The sequence below is a fragment of the Bombyx mandarina genome, chromosome 08, assembly GCF_030267445.1.
Source record: "Bombyx mandarina strain Sakado chromosome 08, ASM3026744v2".
NCBI classification, from domain to species: domain Eukaryota; kingdom Metazoa; phylum Arthropoda; class Insecta; order Lepidoptera; family Bombycidae; genus Bombyx; species Bombyx mandarina.
Window position 1 is genome coordinate 1738701 of NC_143215.1, and position 23069 is coordinate 1761769.

At 36.1% G+C, this 23069-nt stretch overlaps 3 protein-coding genes across 3 annotated transcripts in view; 2 read left to right on the forward strand and 1 right to left on the reverse strand.

Annotated features, from left to right (window-relative positions):
- Nucleotides 1–7109, forward strand: part of LOC114244995 (uncharacterized) — a 100326-nt gene extending 93217 nt beyond the window's left edge. Inside the window, exon 2 of the mRNA XM_028176997.2 lies at nucleotides 1559–7109. Coding sequence (XP_028032798.2) covers nucleotides 1559–1616 — 58 coding nt within the window. The 3' untranslated portion in view covers nucleotides 1617–7109. The remainder of the gene's footprint in view (nucleotides 1–1558) is intronic.
- LOC114244944 (ankyrin repeat domain-containing protein 13B) overlaps nucleotides 1–23069 on the reverse strand; it is a 199528-nt gene that overhangs the window by 131574 nt on the left and 44885 nt on the right. The window contains exons 11-12 of the mRNA XM_089729395.1: nucleotides 15243–15440; nucleotides 11397–14708 (exon numbers count right to left, since the gene is read on the reverse strand). Coding sequence (XP_089585521.1) covers nucleotides 15254–15440 — 187 coding nt within the window. The 3' untranslated portion in view covers nucleotides 11397–14708; nucleotides 15243–15253. The remainder of the gene's footprint in view (nucleotides 1–11396; nucleotides 14709–15242; nucleotides 15441–23069) is intronic.
- Nucleotides 20290–21629, forward strand: LOC114244948 (lipase 1-like). Its single transcript, XM_028176913.2, has one exon. It carries the CDS (start codon nucleotides 20290–20292, stop codon nucleotides 21460–21462), a length of 1173 nt encoding a protein of 390 aa, XP_028032714.2. The 3' UTR covers nucleotides 21463–21629.

The following is a 23069-nucleotide window of genomic DNA, read 5'->3' on the forward strand; positions in this document are numbered from 1 at the left end:
TTCGTATCTGCGGTCAGTAACCAGACTCGGATCGTCAGGATGCGGGCCAATTCCAGTCGCTCGTTTTAATAAGGTCAAAAGGCTAATATGGCGACGGTAACATGAATCGTAAATACGACGCTACTCCCAACGAAAACGTTTTAAATAAATAGCACGTTTAAATACATATAAATAAAAATAAAAAATGAATTTAAAAAAAGCAAATACAACGCTACTTCTAACGAAATCGTTTTAAATAAATAGCACGCTTAAATACATATAAATAAATAAAAAATTTAAAGCAAATTAAAAAGAGCAAATACGACGCTACTTCCAACGAAAGTGTTTTAAATAAATAGCACGCTAAAATACATATTATTATATTTAAAAAAGAAGCATACCATGCAAAGCATACAAAATTAAAAAAAAGCAGACCATGAGAACAAATAATTGTAAATAGACATGCTTTAAGAAAAACCGACTTCAAATAAAAAAGGTATTAGGAAAAAAATTAATATACGCTAAAAACAATAATCATCGAAATCGGTTGGCGTGATATTGAGTTATTGAGTTATTCGTCTATTTGTCGCGCACGTACTTAATAAAAATTTAAGACTTAGGTTTTCTGATGGATACCATTATCAGAACTGGACCAAATTGAAATGGAACCACACGGGAAGGGTCAGCTTTCTAATGAAAAAAGAATAATCAAAATTGATTCATCCAGTCAAAAGTTATGAGGTAACAAACGTAAGAAAAAAAAACGTACAGCCGAATTGAGAACATCCTCCTTTTTTGAAGTCGGTTAAAAAAAAATACAAAGTTATATTTTGTAAAAAGCACGTTTCGCATCGACGTTTTTACGATAATTGAAATTTTAGAGTCCACGTCACGTTCCCTTTTAGCGTGCTTTTGAAGTTTAACGTTGAAAGCTGAAGTGCTTTAGTGCTTAGAGTAGACCAATACACGTCATTGGCAATTTGTTTTTGTCGCGAAGTGCTTGTCGCTTGTGCCCGGACATGTTTTGTAAATTACGTGACAAATATTTTTGTTTTCAATTTTTTAATAAGAATACTAGCCGTACTCGCCCGCTTCGCTGACTGAATTTAAAATTCACATTATTATTTATTTTCATTATTATTAGGGAGTCAACACTCATATAAATATTAGCCTATCCATTAAGTACATGTATTTTCTACATGGATACCAAGTTTCAAGTCAATCGGATGCATGGTTCAGTAGTTATAACGGAACATCCGTAAAAACCACTGTAGATTTATATATTATAATTTTTTTTATTGCCTTTGTAGGCAGACGAGCATACGGCCCACCTGATGGTAAGTGGTCAACGTCGCTCATGGACGTCAGCAATGCCAGGGGCAGAGCCAAGCCGCTGCCTACCATTAAGTACTCTCCGCAAGCCATATTAGTATAGATTCCTATGACGAAGCCCATTTTCACTGTAATATAAAAAATATACAAAAACTTTTTGTACTGTTTGCAACACAACGAATGCGTTTCAGATTTACAGAATTTAATGCCGTGATATTAAAATTTATTTATTTTTTTCTTTTTCCAGCCAAAAAAGCTACAACAGCCCGTGGAATTGGACAACTGTGACCGCGACGGGGGACTGACCTAGGGCTCCGCGCGGTCCCCCTGCGCACCATCACTGATCGCAGCCGATGGAGCGCCAGCCGGTCTCACGCGGAATACAAAAACCTATAAATAAACATTACATACACCTAAACAACAATACCATAAAGACGTGATTGAAAAAAAACAAAAAAAAAAACCTTTTTTTTTTAGTTTTGTGCTATTTTATTTGGTCCGTTAAAAACAACAAAGGCCCTAAGTGAAAAGTGGTTGAATATATCTTCTTGGACGGAAACTATAAGCGTATTTTAATATCTACTTAGTGATAAACTTAACGAAAATAGAATCTTTGTAAAGTTATATAAAGTAACTGTAATAGTGAACTATCGTCGTGCATTGTTTTCAAATATCGATGTCTTAGTTGTGCGGAAAGCCTTATATGTTTAATTTTTTTAATGGATTTTATGACCTGGTAACCAAGACCTTTAGGTCATGTCTTATTTTAATTAATATTCATATTTTTATGAAAAATGTTATTATGGAGTGAAATGAAATGAAGATGATTAATTTGAGACATTGATCAACTGGGATGAAATTAAATGGGATGAAATATAATCTCAGTAAAATGGTGGTCATTTACTAAGATTTTTTCAGTGGACTTTTTGGAGGATCCCGAGAAGTTACGTCCAGCGGCTTTGTTTCATTTTCCCACATTTGTGCACTTTCACAGACATTAAACAGTTAATAAACCACCATTATTACACATTTAAACCCGAAGAAACACTAAATAGACAAAATAAAACAAATCACACAACTTCACTCCTCGCGTTCCCGCCAAAAAGTCCTTATATGTTTAATGAGACGGTAAACAAATTCCACGGTTTCAAATTGCACAATTTATACATTCTTACTTCATTGAAGTCGTAACATGAAATGTAATTTTGTTACGTCAGTTCATTTCTTGGACTCTTTTCGAAGTAAACATTTAAAAAAAAAATACTACTTACAAATTGACAATTGATTGTCTCACTGACCGCAATGTCGTTACAATTTCGCAATAACTTTTAAAATAAAACTGATTATTATTGAATTTTACTATTCTGTTTGTATATTAAACTTAGGTAATGTATACTTACATAATGTTAAGCTCGGAAGGAATCACAGAATTTACATCTAAATCATCCCTATCTCATTACTGTTAACTTAAGGTTCAACAACAACAAAAAAAAATTATTGATTACCTAATACTTTTTATATCTTGTTTTCTTATAATTTATTTGTTTCTATGTTCATTTATTTTGTTACTGTTAAATTTATATTGTTACGATTATGACGTATTATTATTTTAATTTAGTCAACAAATCTCTACTGAAAACATAGAAATGTATTTATTTCTTTATTCGAATAGTATTATTATAAGCTATTAAATAAATATTCGTTATAATGTTTATTACATTATTTATTATGATAATTACAAATTAAATGTTGTTTAAATAGCATGTCGTTGAAGCACACGTTGTTTAGTTAAACGGAACTACTTCTATATAGAGGTCGTCGATGAACGAAATTATCCGTCCGTTGTGAAGTTCTCGGAGGCACCGACCCTGAGCTGGTCTGTACGAACATCTACCAAACGATTCTTAATTCAATTAAATTAATGGTCAAAATGATTTTAAATAAAAAAAAAAGATGTCTGGTGTCGTGGGACACCGGATAGGAACGAAGTTCGTTATTATAAAAATATTAATTTTAATTTCTATTCGAGGTGTAAAGAAAATAATTATTCGAGTACATATACATTTTATATTATGATTTTTTATTGATTAAAAAACAAAACTACTTTACAATGTTATCAACTTTATTTTATGCACAATGATTTATAAAAAATATATAATAATAATATACAAAGAAACAGCTATTTATATGAATAATAATAATAACATACTATAATGATAAATTAGACACTATATAGCCATCATACTAATATACATAAACAATAAAAATCTTACGTTACGGACTTCCTTCCCTTAGTTTGCCGCTAGGGGCGCTGTTCCAACTCCATGCAAATTTGAATTAACTTTTACTCGTTCGAGAAGTTAAAAAACTCTCACTAAGCGCACAGATTCACGCAGCTTAACGAGAAAACAGTATGTAGTGCAGATGTTATTACGAGTATAACTGTTAGTTTCCGCATGAGTAGATGTCGAGAATTCAGTAGTAGCGGCCCCGCAAGCGCGAATCTAACGGACCACACGGTACATCTATAGCCAGCAGACGTGATTCTGTGTTTCATTGTTTTCTACGTCAACACCATTGGCCTACAAGACTCAAAGAATTGAGAGAGAAAAAAACTAGGTAATTTTTTTTCTATTGCCCTTGTAGGCATACGAGCATACGGCCCACCTGATGGTGAGTGGTTACTGTCGCCCATGGACTTATGCAATGCCAGGGGCAGAGCCAAGCCGCTGCCTACCGTTAAGTACTCTCCTCTAGCCTCGTTTGAAGAAGGATATGTCATAACGCTCGGGAAACACCGTGGAGGGGAGCTCATTCCAAAGCCGGATGGTGCGTGGCAAAAAAGATCTCTGGAAACGCACTGTGGATGAACGCAGTGGTTCCAGGTAGTAGGGATGAACTGTATTCCGGTGGCGGGCGGTGCGATGATAAAAACGAGATGAAGGTATCATCTCGAACAATTCCTCAGAGCACTTCCAATGTTGCACCAAAAAGCCTTTCACCCTTCGATATATTTTTTACCTATTTATTTAAATAAAAATGAAATTCTGTTTGTTGGCAATCTTGGTAATATTTCGTCCGAGGTTTTACAAAAAAAATATGGAATTGATTATGATCGCTTTTTGGGTCAAGTAGTTAGCAAAAACAATCATAAAGTTTAACTTGAAAGATGTTTGTGTTCGCACAGACCAGTTCATCGCGTAAGCGTGCAATGATAACGGAATTGCTTACTCTAATTACTGCCCACCTGTCTCGAGTGTTTGATGATTGAGCACACAAGCACAACTAGTGCACAACATCTGCACGTTGCTGTTGGAATTCGCATTTCTCTTAAACATATATTCGTCTTAATCAGACGGTAGTCTAGATCAGGGGTGGCCAACCGGTAGATCGCGATCGACCGATCGATCGTGGCAAAATAAAAAAATATAAATACATAGAATCACGCAATGTAATCACCAATTGCTGCACGCATCATCTTCATCTTGTATCATTTGTTAATCATGTTAATTTGTTATCCTCTATTCCACACAATAGTTCTCTTTTATTAAATAATTTCAGCTTTATGTTAATCTTTTCAATAAATGAAAATATAATACTTATTTGTATACAGTGTGCTTAGTACGAGTTTTGTTAACGTTGTCGATAGCGTAAAAGTTAAGCCAATTTTGTATGCAGTTGGAACAGCGCCCCTAAAGGCAAAGGAAGGCATACGATCCCATTCCATACAAATATGAGCTACTTTTACGCTATCGAGAAAGTTAAAAAACTCGCACTAAGCACACTGAACTACATTGTTTCATTAAATTTCAAGAAATGTCATTAATAAATTGTAGAGTGTTACGTCAGTAAACAGTAGATATTAGTTCTAATCAAGCTGGCCACCCCTGGTCTAGATGTAGTTTCATTGAAAGTACCGCCATCTAGTTTCTAGTTTGACAACTACATATAAATAATGAAGTTTATTAAAATCAATAAATTTCGGTGTGTTTTAGTTGTCGAATACCGACAAAATCATATATTTAATGTAAATGCGACAAAATCGAACTCGATTGTAGGTGTGTGCGTGTATTAGAAAATATTTTTATTGTTTAATTATGGTAAATTCGGCGCGTAAGTATTTCCAAATGAGTGCAATCACTGTAATGTTGGACTGTATGTATTTTGTTATTGTAGCTAGACAAGTGACGTTTGATGCATTTATTTTATATACGTGGTATACAATACAGGTTGAATTTTATTTACTATAACAGCACATTCATGGCCTGAGTTGAGTACAAAATAGTTCAAGCTCTAGATAACATGCGGCGTTGAAAAACATTTTCATTACAATTTTGAAATTCAACCTGTAGAATTAAAATATTTAAGTACGTCGACACAACAGTAATTATATTCTCACTGTTGTTCATATTTAATTCTGGTTAAAATGAGAACCTTAGCATATCTGACAGAAATAATAATACTTTAATGATCCATAAATATTTTTATTAATTAACTTTACCTAGTACATAACTTTTCAATTGTCAAAATATTACATTGTAAATAAAGTAAATACAATAAAATATAGTTTTTCCTCTCATTTTAGCCAGTTACAAAGTCTGTGTTAGCGTCAAAATTATAATAATACATTAATATTACCTATAAAATTAAATAAAAAAATCGTGTTCTTATGACTACTTAGAATAAAATTTCAGTCCTGTGCAATAATAACAGATGGCGCTGTAAGGTTGTAACTTTCTAGTTTCTACTTTTAGTGATAATAGTTGACCTTTTTTGTAGGTAGTCATACGAGCATGTTAATGTTTGTAAACATTTTTATTATTAAAAAAAATCTATTTATTTCGTTATTTTTAAGTTTACGATGATTTTAATTGTTCTCGTTAGTTTCCTTGGGAATATTTATCAATTAGTATTAGTAAGTACGAATTTTATTATTCACATAAATTTATGGAACGGGGATATTTTGCCGCCAAAATGTATCGATTTTCGTAATTCCAAATAGGCATCATTGAATAAAAATCATATTAAACTCATTCTATGGATAACAATACGTGTACATATCTTAAAAAATCTTATTTTCGTCTTTCGAATCGCCTAACTTGAGGTTGGATACTCAACGAACGTGTTAGATTTTATACTTCTTTCACATAAATACGGAATGTTGTGTTTAAGATGTTTTTTGTTCCAGAAGTTGAGCGGCCGTATCAATGTCGGCAAATGTCATCACGATCGAGAATACTGCTGTGTTACGTAATTCTTGTATCGATATTTCTATAGAATTTTTGATTGTAAATTTTTGTAAAATTTCTCTTTATATTATTATAATCAGATTTACGTTTTAGTTGGTATCGTTCAAATTTTACTACCAAATTTATTTTAAATGACTTTTCACCACTGTACATACCTGGTAACATTAAAACGCTTTAAATTATTAATTTATCGGTCAATTCCAGCTTATGTTTTCGTTGATCATGACGTCATCTATTGAAAAACGAAACTTAAAAAGAAGTATAACCTCAAACAGTTAATGTTGCCACTCTCTAAAATAAAATTGAAATTCGGTTTGAATCCCCGTTTGCTATTAAAATACCGTTGTTGAATTATTGTTCGTGATTTTTCTCGATTATTCCAAAATTTTTGTCGTGAATTTTTTTAACTTGACTAAATGAAATAACGCTTCTAAAGTGTATTACGTCTGTAAATATAGTACGAAACTAATACTTTATTGTAATAGTGAATGTTGTAATTTGTATATAGGTAACGAAAATTAAATTTTAAATACATAGATAAAACTGTGAGTGTTCATTTATTTTCAAAACAATCCCCGTTGTTTGAATTTAACCCTTTTAGTGCTTGGCTCATTTTCACATATTTTGCAGAAGTTGCAAAAGGATTTTTGAAAATGATTGATTTTTACTGGTGGTAGGACCTCTTTACTGGTGGTAGGACCTCTTATGAGTCCGCACGGGTAGGTACCACCACCCCGCCTATTTCTGCCGTGAAGCAGTAATGCGTTTCGGTTTGAAGGGTGGGGCAGCCGTTTTAACTATATTTGAGACCTTAGAACTTATATCTCAAGGTGGGTGGCGCATTTACGTTGTAGATGTCTATGGGCTCCAGTAACCACTTAACACCAGGTGGGCTGTGAGCTCGTCCACTCATTTAAGCAATAAAAAAAATCAGTATCATATAAAAAATATTAAAATCAATGCTAAATTCACAATAAAATAAGTTTAAAATTGTTATTTCTATATGTTATTAAAAATGTCTAAAACACATCCGCACAGGTCGATACCTAATACTTAAAATCAAACTGCGCACTAGTCGGTATTTCGACGCTCCGCACTTTATACGCATCAATAGAGAGTCGACATATCGACGTTCCGCACTCAAAGGGTTAATGTTGAAACTGATTTAACGGTCTGTTACTTTCATTATTCTTTGGAATTCTAGTGTGGTCTCTTTTTACGACCATGACATGCACCAGTGAGGCAGAGCCAGGCAGAGCTCTTTGCTTGGAGCAGACATCATTTCGTATGGCGTATTTTTGATACCCTAAAGCAGCCTTTCCCGAAGTGGGCGATAACGCCCCTTTGCGGGCGCTGCAGGTCTAAAGGGGGGCGGTAAAAGATCCAGAAAGATGGGGGCGCTGTGTAGGGGTTTGAGAGTCATATGTTTGGCTTCATTTGTAGGCAATAGAGAATCCCCTGACAGCTACTGAACTTGGTAATCAACTCGCGCGGCTACGTTGGCGTAACCCCTTAGGTCACCAGCTGAAGCAGGAAAATAAAAGGTAATCAAAACGTATAGAATAGTCTTAAGAAAACAAATCGCGAAATTAATAGGCAAAAGTAGTTTTACAGTTAAAAAATTTACCCAGTTCTCTGTTACTCTTCAAACTGACTCGCAATTGGAGCATCCAGTAGTTTATTTTTTTATAACCTTGTAGGCCGACAATCATACGGCCCACCTGATAGTAAGCGGTTACCGTCGCTCATGGACTTCAGCAATGCCAGGGGCAGAGACAAGCCGCTGCCTACCGGTACGTGCCTTAAGCTGGTATTTGCTGAAACCGAAAGGCTACTCTTCAATGTGAATAAAACTCAACATAAGTCTTCTAATGGACATTACCATTTACAAGATCCACTTAACTTATGGCCACTATTGACAAATAAAACCAACAAAAAATATTCAAAGTAAATAATTTTATTGGAATAATCATTATGGAATATTACATTATAACATTATGGACATATAGAAGAAAAACACAGTAAAATTGTACATTTTACAAACAATTACAGTATCATCAGTTAGTTACAAATAGTTTAATGTATACAGTAGTTACGTGCCAATAGATACGTATTCACGCAATTTGTTTTTGATAGAGGAAAAAAAAATTATGACATTTTATTATTATAATAAGAAAAATTACATGTCATTTAAAACTTAAGCTGTCATCAATACTTGCAACGTTTTCTGTAAATCTAGCTAGCTAGACATCGCTTACCTTTTACAAAATAATTTTGTTATTGTGAATGTATTGTATTTGTGATTGTAACTTACTTGAGACCTTAGAACTTATATCTCAAGGTGGGTGGCGCATTTACGTTGTAGATGTCTATGGGCTCCAGTAACCAATTAACACCAGGTGGGCTATGAGCTCGTCCACCCATCTAAGCAATAATAAAAAAAAAAGAATTTTATTCGTTTATCTTGGACGAATATCTTTTGGATTAAGTTAACACCTTGACTGCCGTGTAGGTCACCGGTGTCCTACGTGGCGCACTATGTCTATTTCTGTTCTGTTCAGTGTGCTTAGTGCGAGTTTTTTAACGTTCTCGATAGCGTAAAAGTTAGCCCAATTTTGTATGGAGTTGGAACAGCGCCCCTAGCGGCAAACGTAGGCAAACGATCCCATTCCATACAAATATGAGCTAACTTTTACGCTATCGAGAACGTTAAAAAACTCGCACTAAGCACACTGTTCTGTTCTGTCTAGAACAGTCGCATATGGGCCTTTCCAAAGCGCCTAATGCAGTCAAAGAACTCAAGCAGCGGTCACCGTCCTAGTAAATTAACCCATAAACAGCTCACTGAGTTTCTCGCCGGATCTTCTTAGTGGGTCGCGTTTCCGATCCGGTGGTAGATTCTGCGAAGCTCTGCTCTTGCTAGGGCCAGTGTTAGCAACACTCCGGTTTGAGCCCCGTGAGCTCACCTACTAGATCGGTGAATTTAGAATAACCCCTCAAGGTTACTTACTAGAATAGGTAGGAAAAAAAAGTTAACGTGTTAGGTGAATCCTCACGCGAGACGGTGCGTGGCCTCCTAACACTAAATATACAATTAACGGCCGTCTGGTGCAGTGGTAAGTGACATGGTCACTACACAAGGGGGTCGCGGGTTCGAATCCCGCCAAAGGAAGATATTTGTATGATAAATATAAATGTCTTTTCCAGGGTTATGGATGTCTATTAAATATATGTATTTATATAATAAAAATCTTACATTTATATCCGTTATCTGGTACCTGTAACACAAGTTCTTTACGAACTTATCACGGGACCAGTTAACGTGGCGTGATTGTTAGTAAATATTTATTTATTTATTATTTATTTATTTAATTACGTGGATACATATCTAGCGTCAGCGTCTATACACACGCATGTCTAATATTTATGCCATCAAGGCATCTAATTGGGGCAGGTCATTTTTAGTACGTGAACTACGAAGACTTTGTGGTAGATACATCGAAAATTTTTAACCAACAATTTTTCGTAATAATATATAAGTTGAATCTTCTATAACGACAAAAGTATGTGAGGTACGCTTAAATGATAAAACAATTTGAACAATACCCATAAATTTTATACGCAACTAGAAATTAATTAATTAGTCACCGTTTTAAAATTGTAATATTATGTCAATGATATTTTATATGTAAAAAGAAGCAGATATGTTTCAAGCGCACGTCAAGTGAAGACTCGAAAACAGGCCAATTGGGAATTGGGACGTTTCGTGTTTAGTCGCGTCTAAACAAATGCAATAATAATATTACAAGTGCAATCGTTCCAATTATAGCTATCTTTTTTACTCACGCGCTTATCCCATCTTTTGTACTTTTCATTAATGCTACTTGTCAACATGTGTGTGCACTATATCGGTAGGTATGTAGATATATATGGCGCGATCAGATTTGAAGAGTCAGTTACTATGAAGATAACATATCTGTTGTATAAAAAATCATTGTATTATGTCTATTTAATTTATTTTCTTTCATAATTTATGTAACGTTTACCAATACTGGTATATAGTTTAATCGAGATTGACAATAATAATCTAAAGTTATCAGTAATCCAGCCTAAGATTAAAATCCAGTTAAATCCACCATAATGTTTCCCTACCGTTAAATAAAATCATTTCCGTTTTTTCATAATGTTTCGGACTTTTTTTTTTTTTATTATTTAATGTTATTTACGGTTGGCATTTTTGTTCGCGGAAGACAAAAAAGAAGCAATGTTTTTTTGATAGTTTGTTAAAATGTAACTAGTATTTTTGTTTCCAAAAAAAATTTGCTAGATGGCTCTGTAATCAATTTCTCTATGTGATTCTCAAGTAACGAAAAAGTTTTATTAATTATCTCGCAGAGAAAATGTTCACTTAATTAGTAAACGGCCATAATAAGTATTGCTCAATATATATTTCAACTCAAACTATATAAATGCATTTCTTTCTTTTTAACTGCTTACGTATTATATATACATCAACTTCATAGACGATGATTTTGTTTAAAACAGAAGAAAGCGAATCTTTTAATTTTCTATAATTTAGCTTCATCAATTTCAGTACCAACTTATTTGTGACAAAAAAAAACAAATACATCTGAGCGCACCCAGTCGGACAGGTCACCAGCTCGTTTGATCATAAGACTGACGTTGTGTCTGTGTACTTAGTGCGAGTTTTTTAACGTTGTCGATAGCGTAAAAGTTAACTCAAACTTGTATGGAGTTGGAACAGCGCCCCTAGCGGCAAACGTAGGCAAACTTTTTTTTTTATTGCTTAGATGGGTGGGCGAGCTCACAGCCCACCTGGTGTTAAGTGGTTACTGGAGCCCATAGACATCTACAACGTAAATGCGCCACACACCTTGAGATATAGTTCTAATATATCTAATAATCTATTCTATAGTCACAACGGCTGCCCCACCCTTCAAACCGAAACGCATTACTGCTTCACGACAGAAACAGGCGGGGCGGTGGTACCTACCCGTGCGGACTCACAAGAGGTCTTACCACCAGTAATTACGCAAATTATAATTTTGCGGGTTTGATTTTTATTGCACGATGTTATTCCTTCACCGTGGAAGTCAATCGTGAACATTTGTTGAGTACGTATTTCATTAGAAAAATTGGTACCCGCCTGCGGGATTCGAACACCGGTGCATCGCTTGATACGAATGCACCGGACGTCTTATCCTTTAGGCCATGACGACTTCAAACTCCATAGAAATTTGTAAAATATAACGCTCGCACTAAGCAAACAGAACCGCAAGACACGGTACTCTTAACAACAATCTTTAAAAATACAACTGGAAGATGCGTATTTCGTCTAAATAAAATTTCACTACAGAGATCTCTGAAGATTACTAACAGTACTAGAGCTTAGTCGAACAAACATTAAATAATACCTATTTTTTATTATTTCTTAAAAAAAATACTATAAATAAATAGAATTAAATACTCGCTAAAGAAAAGCTAATTCCTCGTGTGGTATGCAAGGCGCTGAAGTCAGACAATACTCTAACATTAAAACAGAAGATGTTTGGCGCTTTTCTGATACCAGCGATCCTATTATCGTGGAAATGAAAACCCGATTCAAACTGCCAGACCTCAAGATACTATTGGTTCTTTCTGCGCGAAAACTACAATGAGTGTGGAGAAATCATTTTTTTACAAAATTTGACGGGTATTTAATATTGTTACGCGGGTAAGGGTAACGCCATCTGTCATAGGATAGCAGAAACGAATATCAAAAGAACTAGTGACATCGAGAACGCTCGAGAAGCGTAACGCCATCTATTATCAAATAGCGGAAACACGTATCGAAACTACTCGCCCTATCGGGAATGTTGTCGATAATTGTAGAGTTGTCGTGTCGACTATAAAAGCGTTGCAGAGATTACACGAAGGCAGTTAGTAATCAGACCTACTCGAAGCGAAACAGCAAAGGGATCACTTGACGCGAAGCGGAAGAACGAATTATAAGGTGTTCCTTAAGTGTTAAATAGAGTTTGAATGAGTACTTCGGTGAGTTTTATTTATCCCGAGCCTATAACAATATTATATAATTTATCGGTATTATATTGGCTTCGAATAATACCAATGACGTCCTCAGTGAAATGTAAATCATAATAAAGCCCACTGAGTTTCTCGCCGGATCTTCTCAGTGGGTCGTGATTCTGATCCGGTGGTGGTTTCTGCGAAGCACTGCTCTTGCTAGGGCTAGTGTTTAGCACTTCTAGGATCCTGTACAACAAAATCCCACAAGATGTTCAGAACCTACATATACATAGGTTTAAGAAAACTATTAAAGAACATCTGTGCAATAAAGCTTACTATAAAGTAAATGATTATCTAGAAGATTGCACAAAGTGGGAATGAGTTGCTCGCTCCGGGCATTTCAATATTGTAATAATTGTTATGTTATAATTACTTACTGTAAAAATTAATATTTAAAAAAAAAACTAATATTTAAATAAAAAATCTAATATTTCAAAAAAAAAAAAAAAAAGGACATGCCCGCTGAGTTTCTTGCCAATTCTTCTCAGGACGGAGGCTAATTCTTGTGAATTGGCGGTAGTTCTTTTGACGTTCAACAAGTATGTACTTTCATTTATGTTGAATAAAACTTTTTTGATTTGATTTGATCAATTAGAAGAGAGCGAGGAGTTTGGTCCGCGTCCTCTTGTTCTTCCGAGGATCGCTGCAGTCCGACATAACCAGGTCCGTCACCCGCCGTGGCCGGTTATCCGCAAATTGTGATTGCGAGGTGTTAAAAAAAAATTAGCAAATTCTTTCAGCTAGAGCCCGTCGGCTTGCTTCCCCGTCCAGGCGTAGCTGGGACACCACCTCAGGCTATCAGGACACATATAGCGAAAGAATATAATAATAAAAGTTACAATAACAGATTGACTGAGTTGTTGTCATACAGTTTTGTTCACTATCAACATTCATATTACATTCGAAGCCACTAACTCAAGTCTCGGGAAGCGACGTCATTGTACAGAATTTTTAAAATATCAGCTAAATATTTTCGCGATTCGTTTTAATAGTTTACAGTCATTTCAATCCTCGAAAAGTTGCATCCCCAAATATAACTAGAAATAAAAGTTTCTTTGAAGAAAATAAATGTTCATATTGCAAATGCATCTATGGCGCGATGTGAGCGTATAGTCCGTCAAATGTAGCACGATACGCGGGACAGTCGCCAAAGGTTAAGTTTTGTTCAAAAAAAGATCGATAATCGAAAATTGTTGATAAAAAAAAAAAAACTTTTTCCTATTAACAACTGTCGCTCGTATCAATCTAAAGTTAACAAACAGTAAATATAACAATTTTATTATCGTAATAAATGTAGAACAAATTCATATTAATAAATAGTAACCATTACTGTAAAATAAAAATACAAGATGTCAATTATTTATGAGATAACTACCGTGGAGTGGATTATCAGTTTGTTTTAAGAAAAATATCTCGACTTCAGTTTTTGGTCCAAAACAACTTATTTCATTTATTAATAAATAATAGTTTAAAAAAACTAACAAAATACGCTTTTATAGAATATCCAACTAAAACATAGAAAATAAATTTTAATAAATTTGAATTAAAAATGGTGTAAGAAAAAATGATTTTATTGTAAAAAAAGCTTGGAGTGCTTTTTAGGATATTATCAAAATAACCCTTCTGCTCATATCTGTTCATAAAATATTCATAACTACTGATACCATGAACCCCACGCTTTTTTTACAATAAAATAATTTCGTTCTTCGCCCAGACGTGCCTACCTATCAAAACTCAAAAAAAAAGTTATGTATGTATGTATGTATCTTGCAAAAACATTACCTTAAAATTGTATTTTACACTGAATTTAAATTTTCAATGTCTAGTCAAGATATAATTACTTAAAACAAATGATCAATCACCCCCCCCCCCCTTGATGAAACTATTTTTCATACAACCGTACAAGTCAAATTACTTAAAAAACTAGATTATATCGTATTATATTATTACAGTTTTACTATTATGCTAATAATTTAGCGTATATTATTATGTAATATAACAATAAAACTTAGTAGGAATAAGTCTTCATTTGGTTTGGACGCACGGATGGTGAGATCTTTTCTGAAAAAATAAAATTTCCAAAATTTACTTATTTTAAACCCTCTTTTATTGTATTAGAAGGCTGACGATGGTCAGGCCAGTTTGGCGGTGAGTGTTCACCCATGTCAGGGGCGTTTCAAGTAAATCCCGTGTCTCCTGGTTTCCATGTATCGATAGAAGTAGCCACCTTGACCAAGTTCTAAAGTCTGAGTACAGTGGCAACGGCTGCCCCACCCTTCAAACGGAAACGCATTACTGCTTCATGGCAGAAATAGGCGGGACGGTGGTACCTACCCGTGCGGACTCACAAGAGGTCCTACCACCAGTAATTACGCAAATTATAATTTTGCGGGTTTAATTTTTATTACACGATGTTATTCCTTCACCGTGGAAGTCAATCGTGAACAATTGTTAAGTACGTATTTCATTAGAAAAATTGGTACCCGCCTGCGGGATTCGAACACCGCTACGAATGCACCGGACGTCTTATCTTTTAGGCCACGACGACTATTATAAAAGCGTATTAACAAAATGTAAATTATAAAATGAACTCACCAGTTGTCTTGTTACTTGTCTATTAGCGAGAGACGTAGAACTTCATCGAGCGCCCGCTGTTCTGCCTCCAATTGCTGAGCTCTTGTGGCTTGTTCCTTCGCAGACAGAGCCAGCGCCTCCTGCAGCTCAGGGTCGGAGTCCATGGGCGGAGGAGTAGGCGGAGACATCGTCATCGTCGCCAGAGACGCCTCGATCGCCCTACGGAAGCTCTGGCAATGTCATCTAGCCTCTACTATGATCCTTATTCAAGTGCCAAATATATATAGAGCTCTCAAAAAACTTCGTCTAAGGCATATCGAATTTGTCTAACGTTTGTCTAGATCAGGGGTGGCTTACCGGCAGATCGCGATCGACCGGTCGATCGTGGCAAGACAAAAAAAATTAAATACATAGAACAGACTACGCAACGTAATCACCAATTGCTGCACGCGTCATCTTCATCTTGTATCATTTGTTAATGACCATTACGTCACATTATTTATCCTCTCTTCCACACAATAGTTCTCCTTTATTATATTATACATATAACTAGCGACCCGCTCTCGCTTCGCTTCGGAAACGGTAATTTATTATTGATTTCTCCACTATTTAATGGATGTTATTATACATAATTCGACGCTTGAAAGGCAAACGTGACTAAGCGACAATAACTGCTTTGTAAATAAATGATAGGCAATAACCATATTTGATGCGCAAAAAATATATATTTCTAGGTCTATTAAAATCATTTCAATCCTACAGCTAGATTCGTTAAAATATATATTTTTTCAGGTATTTTAACTTTAAATTAGTCTAAAGTTCACGCATTGTCGCTTAGTCACGTTTGCCTTTCAAGCGTCGATTTTAAACCTTCCTCTTCAATCACTCTATCTATTAAAAAAAACCTCATCAAAATCCGTTGCGTAGTTTTAAAGATTTAAGCATACATAGGGATATAGGGACAGAGAAAGCGACTTTGTTTTATATTATGTAATGATTTCAGCTCTATCGCGATCTTTTTAATAAAAGAAAATATACTACTTATTTGTATACCGAACTAAATTGTTTCATTAGATTTCAAGAAATGTCATTAGTAGGTTGTAGAGTGTTACGTCAGTAAACAGTAGATCTTGGTTTTAATCAAGCTGGCCACCCCTGTTCTATAGTGTGTAGCGAAGTAGCTGTAAATTAGCCATGGCGTGAATACAATCACACAATGCATTATTTTCATTAATTACTTTAGTCTAATGTATGAAACTACATAGAAATACGAGTAAAATGTGATATTTATATCTTTTGGTATTTGAAATTCAAATCATAGATCCAAATAGGATGTCGTAGAAGAAACACCAAAAAAAGAAACAGAAAAGTCTTTTCTTTCATCAAGAGAAGAAGAGTCTTTTGTTCCTATGGCACGTTGCAAAAGATATGCCGTTGATCGAGATGATGGATGAATGGAGATACTGGGAGATATAACCCAAGGAAGTTTGACGTCCAAAACCTTTTGCAGCAAGCATGATAATAGGACGCGCTGCGACGACCCCACGTACTGTTTTTTTTTTAATGTTAATGGAGCCCATAGGGATCTACAACGGAAATACCGCAACCCACCTTGAAATATAAGTTCTAAGGTCTCAAGTATAGTTACAACGGCTGCCCTACCCTTCGAACCGAAACGCATTACTGCTTCTCGGCAGAAATAGGCAGGATGGTGGTATCTACCCGTGCGGACTCACAAGAGATCCTAGAGACACATTTTTCCATACGATGGAACCAATCATTGAAGCAACCATTCCATTCGGAAGTTGGGGTCTCCAAAATGGCCGTTTTGTAGGCGTCCACAGCTTCTTCAGGTGATGAAAATCTCTGTCCACGCAATTTATTCTTTATTTAAGGGGAAAGTATAGAAATCATTAGGGCTTAGGTCGGGGCTGTACGGCGGATGGTCTAATGATTCTATGTTTTCTTGCTCTAAAAACTCTTTTGTTCTGTGCGCGGTGTGAGAACTCGCATTGTCGTGATGAAGGATGATGCGGCGGTTGCAGTTCTCTTTACGGAGTTCAGAAACGACCTGTGGCAAACAAATGCTAGCATACCATTCTGCATTAACCGTTCTTTGTCCCTCAAGAGGAATAGTCGTAACATGGCCGGTTTTGGAGACAAACGTGGCCACCATTTTTTTTGCAACACTCCGTGAACGAACAATTTTTGTTGGCTTTAATTCATTTTCGAACACCCAAACTCGTGACTGGTTTTTTGTTTCGGGTTCGTACACGTATATCCAGGATTCGTCACCTGATACAATGTTGTATACAGCATTTGAGGATCCTGCGTGGAATCTTTCGAGAGTTCTGACGCACCAAGTAACGCGAGCCGCTTTTTGCTCTTCACAGAGCGAATGCGGTATCCATCGGGAAAACAACTTTTTTACACCTAATTGTTCATGCAAGATTATTTGTATTTGACTCATGCCAATGTCTAAAGTTGCCTGAATTTCGCGGTATATCACATGTCGATCTTCCTCAATCAGCTTACGCACAGCATCAACGTTTTCTTGGCTGACTGCAGTTTTTGGACGACCTTGACGGGGATCATCACTGAGCTTGACACGTCCACGTTGAAACTCAGCAAACCAGCGATAAATTGTGGTTTTGGATGGGGCTTCATCACCAAATGCAGAAATCATCCGGTCAACACACTGTTTTTGTGTTAAACCACTTCGAAAGTCATAATAAATCATCGCTCTTGAATTTTCTCGAGTCAATTCTATTTTCTCAACGACTAAACAAGTTTGACAAAACCTCGTGACAAGACCGAGAATCTTTTTTTTAAATAAATAAATGGTATTCGATTTTTAAAACCAAGGAGTTTTCAATTAAAAAGACTTTAATATGACAGGGACAGTGGAAATATTCCATTCCCGATACTTTTAGTGCAGCCTAGTACAAGTACCGCTATCTCGTTTCTAAACATGTATAACGGAGAAAATTTAGGTTTTTTTCCGATTTTCACGACAGATTTAAGACTATTTTTGGTATTTATTATTTTTATTCTTTACATTCGACGATACGCATACTTCATTATTTTTCCGGCCACGGATGGACTAGGACAGAAAAAAATTTCCTAAAAATGTTCAATTTCAACACACATACAATTAGTAGATATTACTAGAGAATAACAAGAAACAGGTTTGCATTACAGAAGACCGGCTGATTTATTTTATTTATTAATTGAAGCTAGTAATTACCGTAATCAATTATTAGAAGAAACGTTCTAAAACAACATGGCAAATTTTAATTGAACTGATAAAAATATTTGATACATATAAATAGCTATTTAACAATGGATAAAAATGACGTCAGCTCATTTTTAACCATAGATTTTCATTAAGAGCATTGACCTAGCGGACGGCGCTGGTCTCTTCTATGGAATTATGAGGGTTTGCGAATTCCGACATACAGGAGCGCTTAGGCAACCAGAGGGTTAGTCAACATGAGCAGCGTTAAAATTATTGTCAACTTTCTGCTGTGTCCACTTCTGGGAGATTTCGACTGCTGGACCGTTATGTCTAGTTCAGGGGTTCCCAAGCTCATTTTGTCTACTGCCCACTTTGAGGATAAATTATTTTTTAGCGCCCCCCTTTTTTTAACCTACTTAAAAACCACTATAGCGAGAACTCATACGGTGTCTAAGAGTCCTCCTAGATGAAATCACAAATCAGCTCCCAAGCCTCTACACAACGCCCCTATTTTTTTTCTGGATGTCTTACCGTCCCCCTTTAGGCCTGCAGCGCCCACAAGGGGCGTTATCGCCCACTTTGGGAAAGGCTGGCCTAGTTTAACAACCTTCTTCTTCTTCTTCTTCCGTCCCTGTTCCCATTATCTGGGGTCGGGTCTCCTCACTCTACGGCGCCAGGTTGATCTGTCCTGTGTTGTCGGCTTTGGCAATGAGACTTTCTTAAGGTCTCTTTCGATGTTTGACGACCAGGTCGATGGCGGGCGGCTTCTACCTCTCTTTTGTTCGGGCAAGCTTAATGCGATTTTCACTACATGGTCTTCGTCTCGTCTCATGATATGGCCATACCATCTAAGGCAATTTTCCGTCATTTTGTCCGTGATTGATGCGACTTTAATGTCTAGTTTAACAACCAAACGACAATATTTCGATAAACAGTTTCATAAACAGTTCCATTCTTGCTTCCAATGTCCAGCTAGCTACTGATCGGCCAAGAAGTGAACGAGTTAATGTTAGTTTCCTAAGTGATAGTAATAATATTAACTATAAGTCATAAATTCCAATCAGTAATTTTTTTTTATTGCTTAGATTTTGCTTGATACCAGTTGAGGAAAGAATTATAATGTGGAGACGCCCGAAACAGAGAGAGATACGTTCAATGCAACAGTACTGGTAAACAGAGATACCGTGCAGGGTCATTATTATCTTAAGAATTAAAAGATTTTATGAGAGGTTTGATCGTTTTAAAGTAGCTGATAGAAGGCATCCAATCAGACTAACTATCGGAATGTTTTCGTGTATGATTTGAACGAATGAAAAAGCATTTGAAATTTATTTAATCTGTATTATTGTAATGTGACTTGGGCAAAACTTTTGGTGTATCCTTAGGGTTTAGAATATTGTTAACAAGGATCCAGGCATTATAAGGCCGTAGAATGATTTGCGTAAATTTATTATTTAGGTATGTAGTTTACACGGCTCTTTGTGTGTTGGTAAAATTTTATCTTATTTCGATTTTTAATAAACTATACCTATTCGAATTTGTATTTTTTATTAGGTAAATTGTGTATTTTTTGTTAGTTATTGATAAATGGGTGACTTATCTTGAGTTACAAAAAAATATTATTTTAAAAGGCGAAGTGAAATCGCGAACTGCGACTAGTTCAGTAAATAATTTGACAATGTCGACTTCGAAACTGTGACAATTCTGATAAAAAATTTAAATTCAGGATCTTATCTCCCAGCTCCTCGCGACTATAATAATATTTATGCGTATATATTATGGCCAATTCGGCACTAAAATTTTCACTAAGCTGTTCGAGATTCAACAATAATGTCGTTCAAAACATTCAAATTAATAAGTGCTCTCGTATTCCTAACATTTAAGCGCGGTGTAGCCACGGAAGACTCGTCCGGGACCGTACCAAGCTTTTCATCAATAGCTGAAGCTCTCGGATACGATTGCGTTGCTCACAGGATCACAACAAAAGACGGTTACATACTCACCCTCTTCAATATACCGGGCAACAAAACCAGGCCGATTTTTTTTATGCACGGATTCGGAGATTCCTCACGTACGTTCATAGTACGAAGGAACACATCTATGTTGGTAACCGTGGCCAAAGCCGGATATGACGTGTGGGCCGGGAACATGAGGGGGAATGAATACTCCCGCGACCACGTGACGCTGAACGCAGATATAGACGTCGCGGCCTACTGGAATTTTTCGTACCACGAAGTCGGCGTGTACGATCTGCCCGCCCAAATCGATTACATACTGAACAAGACCCAACAAAATCGACTGAGTGTCATAAGTCATTCCCAAGGAAGCGCCGTATTCTTCGTGCTCTTATCCACTTACCCCGAGTATAATGAAAAGATTCGACCCCTAATAACACTAGGGCCTTTATCATACGCTCAAAACATACGACCTCCAGTTAGATTATTGATTCTAATCGCGCCCGTTTTGGAGGTAATATTCAAGGCATTAAACCAGTACGAGCTGTTTGATAGAACTACGAGACTCATCGTAGAATTGCTTTGCAGTCTCCGACCGTTCGGTGGTGAATTGTGCGAAGCCATACTGCTGAGCACGGCGGGACAAAGCGACGACACGTTCAAAGGAGGATTCGTTCGCACGGTCATAAATTACTACCCGGTGAGCACTTCAGTTAAGAACAGCCTGCACGTTGCCCAAAACAGTAACAGCAGGAGGTTCGCCCAATACGATTACGGTCCGGCGGCGAACATCGCTAGATACGGCAACGCTCTTCCACCGGCTTACGATCTGAGCAAAGTGAACTGCAGCGTAGCAATTCTCATGGCCAAAAACGACAAGCTGTCGCCAATCGAAGATAACGTGATGTTAAATAATTCACTGCCTAATGTTGTCGTATATGAGTTTGTTGAACGGAGCCCAATGAATCATTACGACTTCGTGTGGGGCGAAGATATGTATTTGATCTTACATCCGTTTATTTTGAAATTTCTAGAACAGTATCAGTAATGTAAGTTTTTTTAAAGAACCCATTTGCATGAGCTATATTTGTTATCTATACTATCTATACTAATATTATAAAGAGAAAAGATTTGTTTGTTTGTTTGTATTGAATAGGCTCCGAAATTACTGAACCGATTTGAAAAATTCTTTCACTGTTTGGAAGCTGCACTATTCCCGAGTGATATAGGCTATAATTTTTAGGATTTGGAAAAAAAATTGGGATCCTTACTAAAACTTCAATGATGTAAACCAAGGTGTAAAAAGATTACCTAAAATATTCTTTACATCGCGTGCCCTGCGAAAACTGTTGATGATAGTATAAAATAATGTACTACGACTTTGTAGAACACATTATTATTTACAAAAGGTGTCGCGACAGCATATGTCTAACTGTTATAGTTATGCCGCAATAAGTGTTCTTTTATTTTAAAAAATAAAACAACATCAAGTATCGTTGAAATTTTTATTAAAGACCCGAGTGGAGACGGAACGGGCCGCTAGTAATTAAAAAATCTAGAACAAGTTTTTTATTATATCGTATCAAATGCAGATAGAATTCAATGCACCTACCATTATTTTCCCTGGATTAGTTTTGATGAGTGATAGAGAATGTTTTAGCCATTAAATCCGGCAATGTATTATAATACATAAAGTGTAATTAGCAAACAAATAAATAAATAAACAATTCTTCTCGCCCTAAAAGCTGAGTTTTATTGTAACGATCGCTGTCTCGGAATGTATACAGCGAGCAGTAGCGTAGTACAATAATTGTAAATAGATATGCTTTAACAAAAACCGACTTCAAATAGAAAAAACAGATATCCCAAAACAAATTAATATACAATAAAAACAATAATCATTGAAATCGGTTGGCGTGATATTGAGTCGCACACGTACTTATTGCAAATTTAAGACTGAGTCAGAACTGGACTACATTAAAATGGGACCACACGGGAAGCGTCAGCTTTCTAATAAAAAAACAATCATCAAAATCGATTCACCCAGTCAAAAGTTATGAGGTAACAAACATAAAAAAAAAACATACTGTCAAATTGAGAACCTCCACTTTTTTTGAAGTCGGTTAAAAATAGGCAGTACCGAAGTAGACAGTGGGCAGTACCGAAGTAAGCAATGGGCTTGTAACACCCCAACGTGAATGTATGACCGGTTTTGAGAACTTTCACAGGTCACGTCTAGTAGCGTCGTGATCTGAAGAAAAGGTTAACATTGTACTCACGGCTCCTCGCATGCGACTGTAATTCTTTCTTAAGACGTTCGTTCGAGTACGCTCGAGTTTGGGATGGTATGGACATGTGATGAGACGAAATGACAATGAGATTGGTAAGAGAGTGTTAACTATGAATGTGGAAGGATATAGAGGTAGACGTACACCTAAGAAGTAATGGATAGATTGCGTCTTCTTCTTTTTCTCCACCTTATCCCACTAGGTGGGGTCGGCACAGCTAATTTTTCTCTTCCATTCTCTTCTATCAGCCGTCATCTCAACACTCACTCCTCTCTCTCTCTCATATCGTCATTCACACACTCCATCCATGTCTTCTTCGGTCGACCTCTTCCCCCTCTACCTTGCACTACCATTTCCATTAATCTCC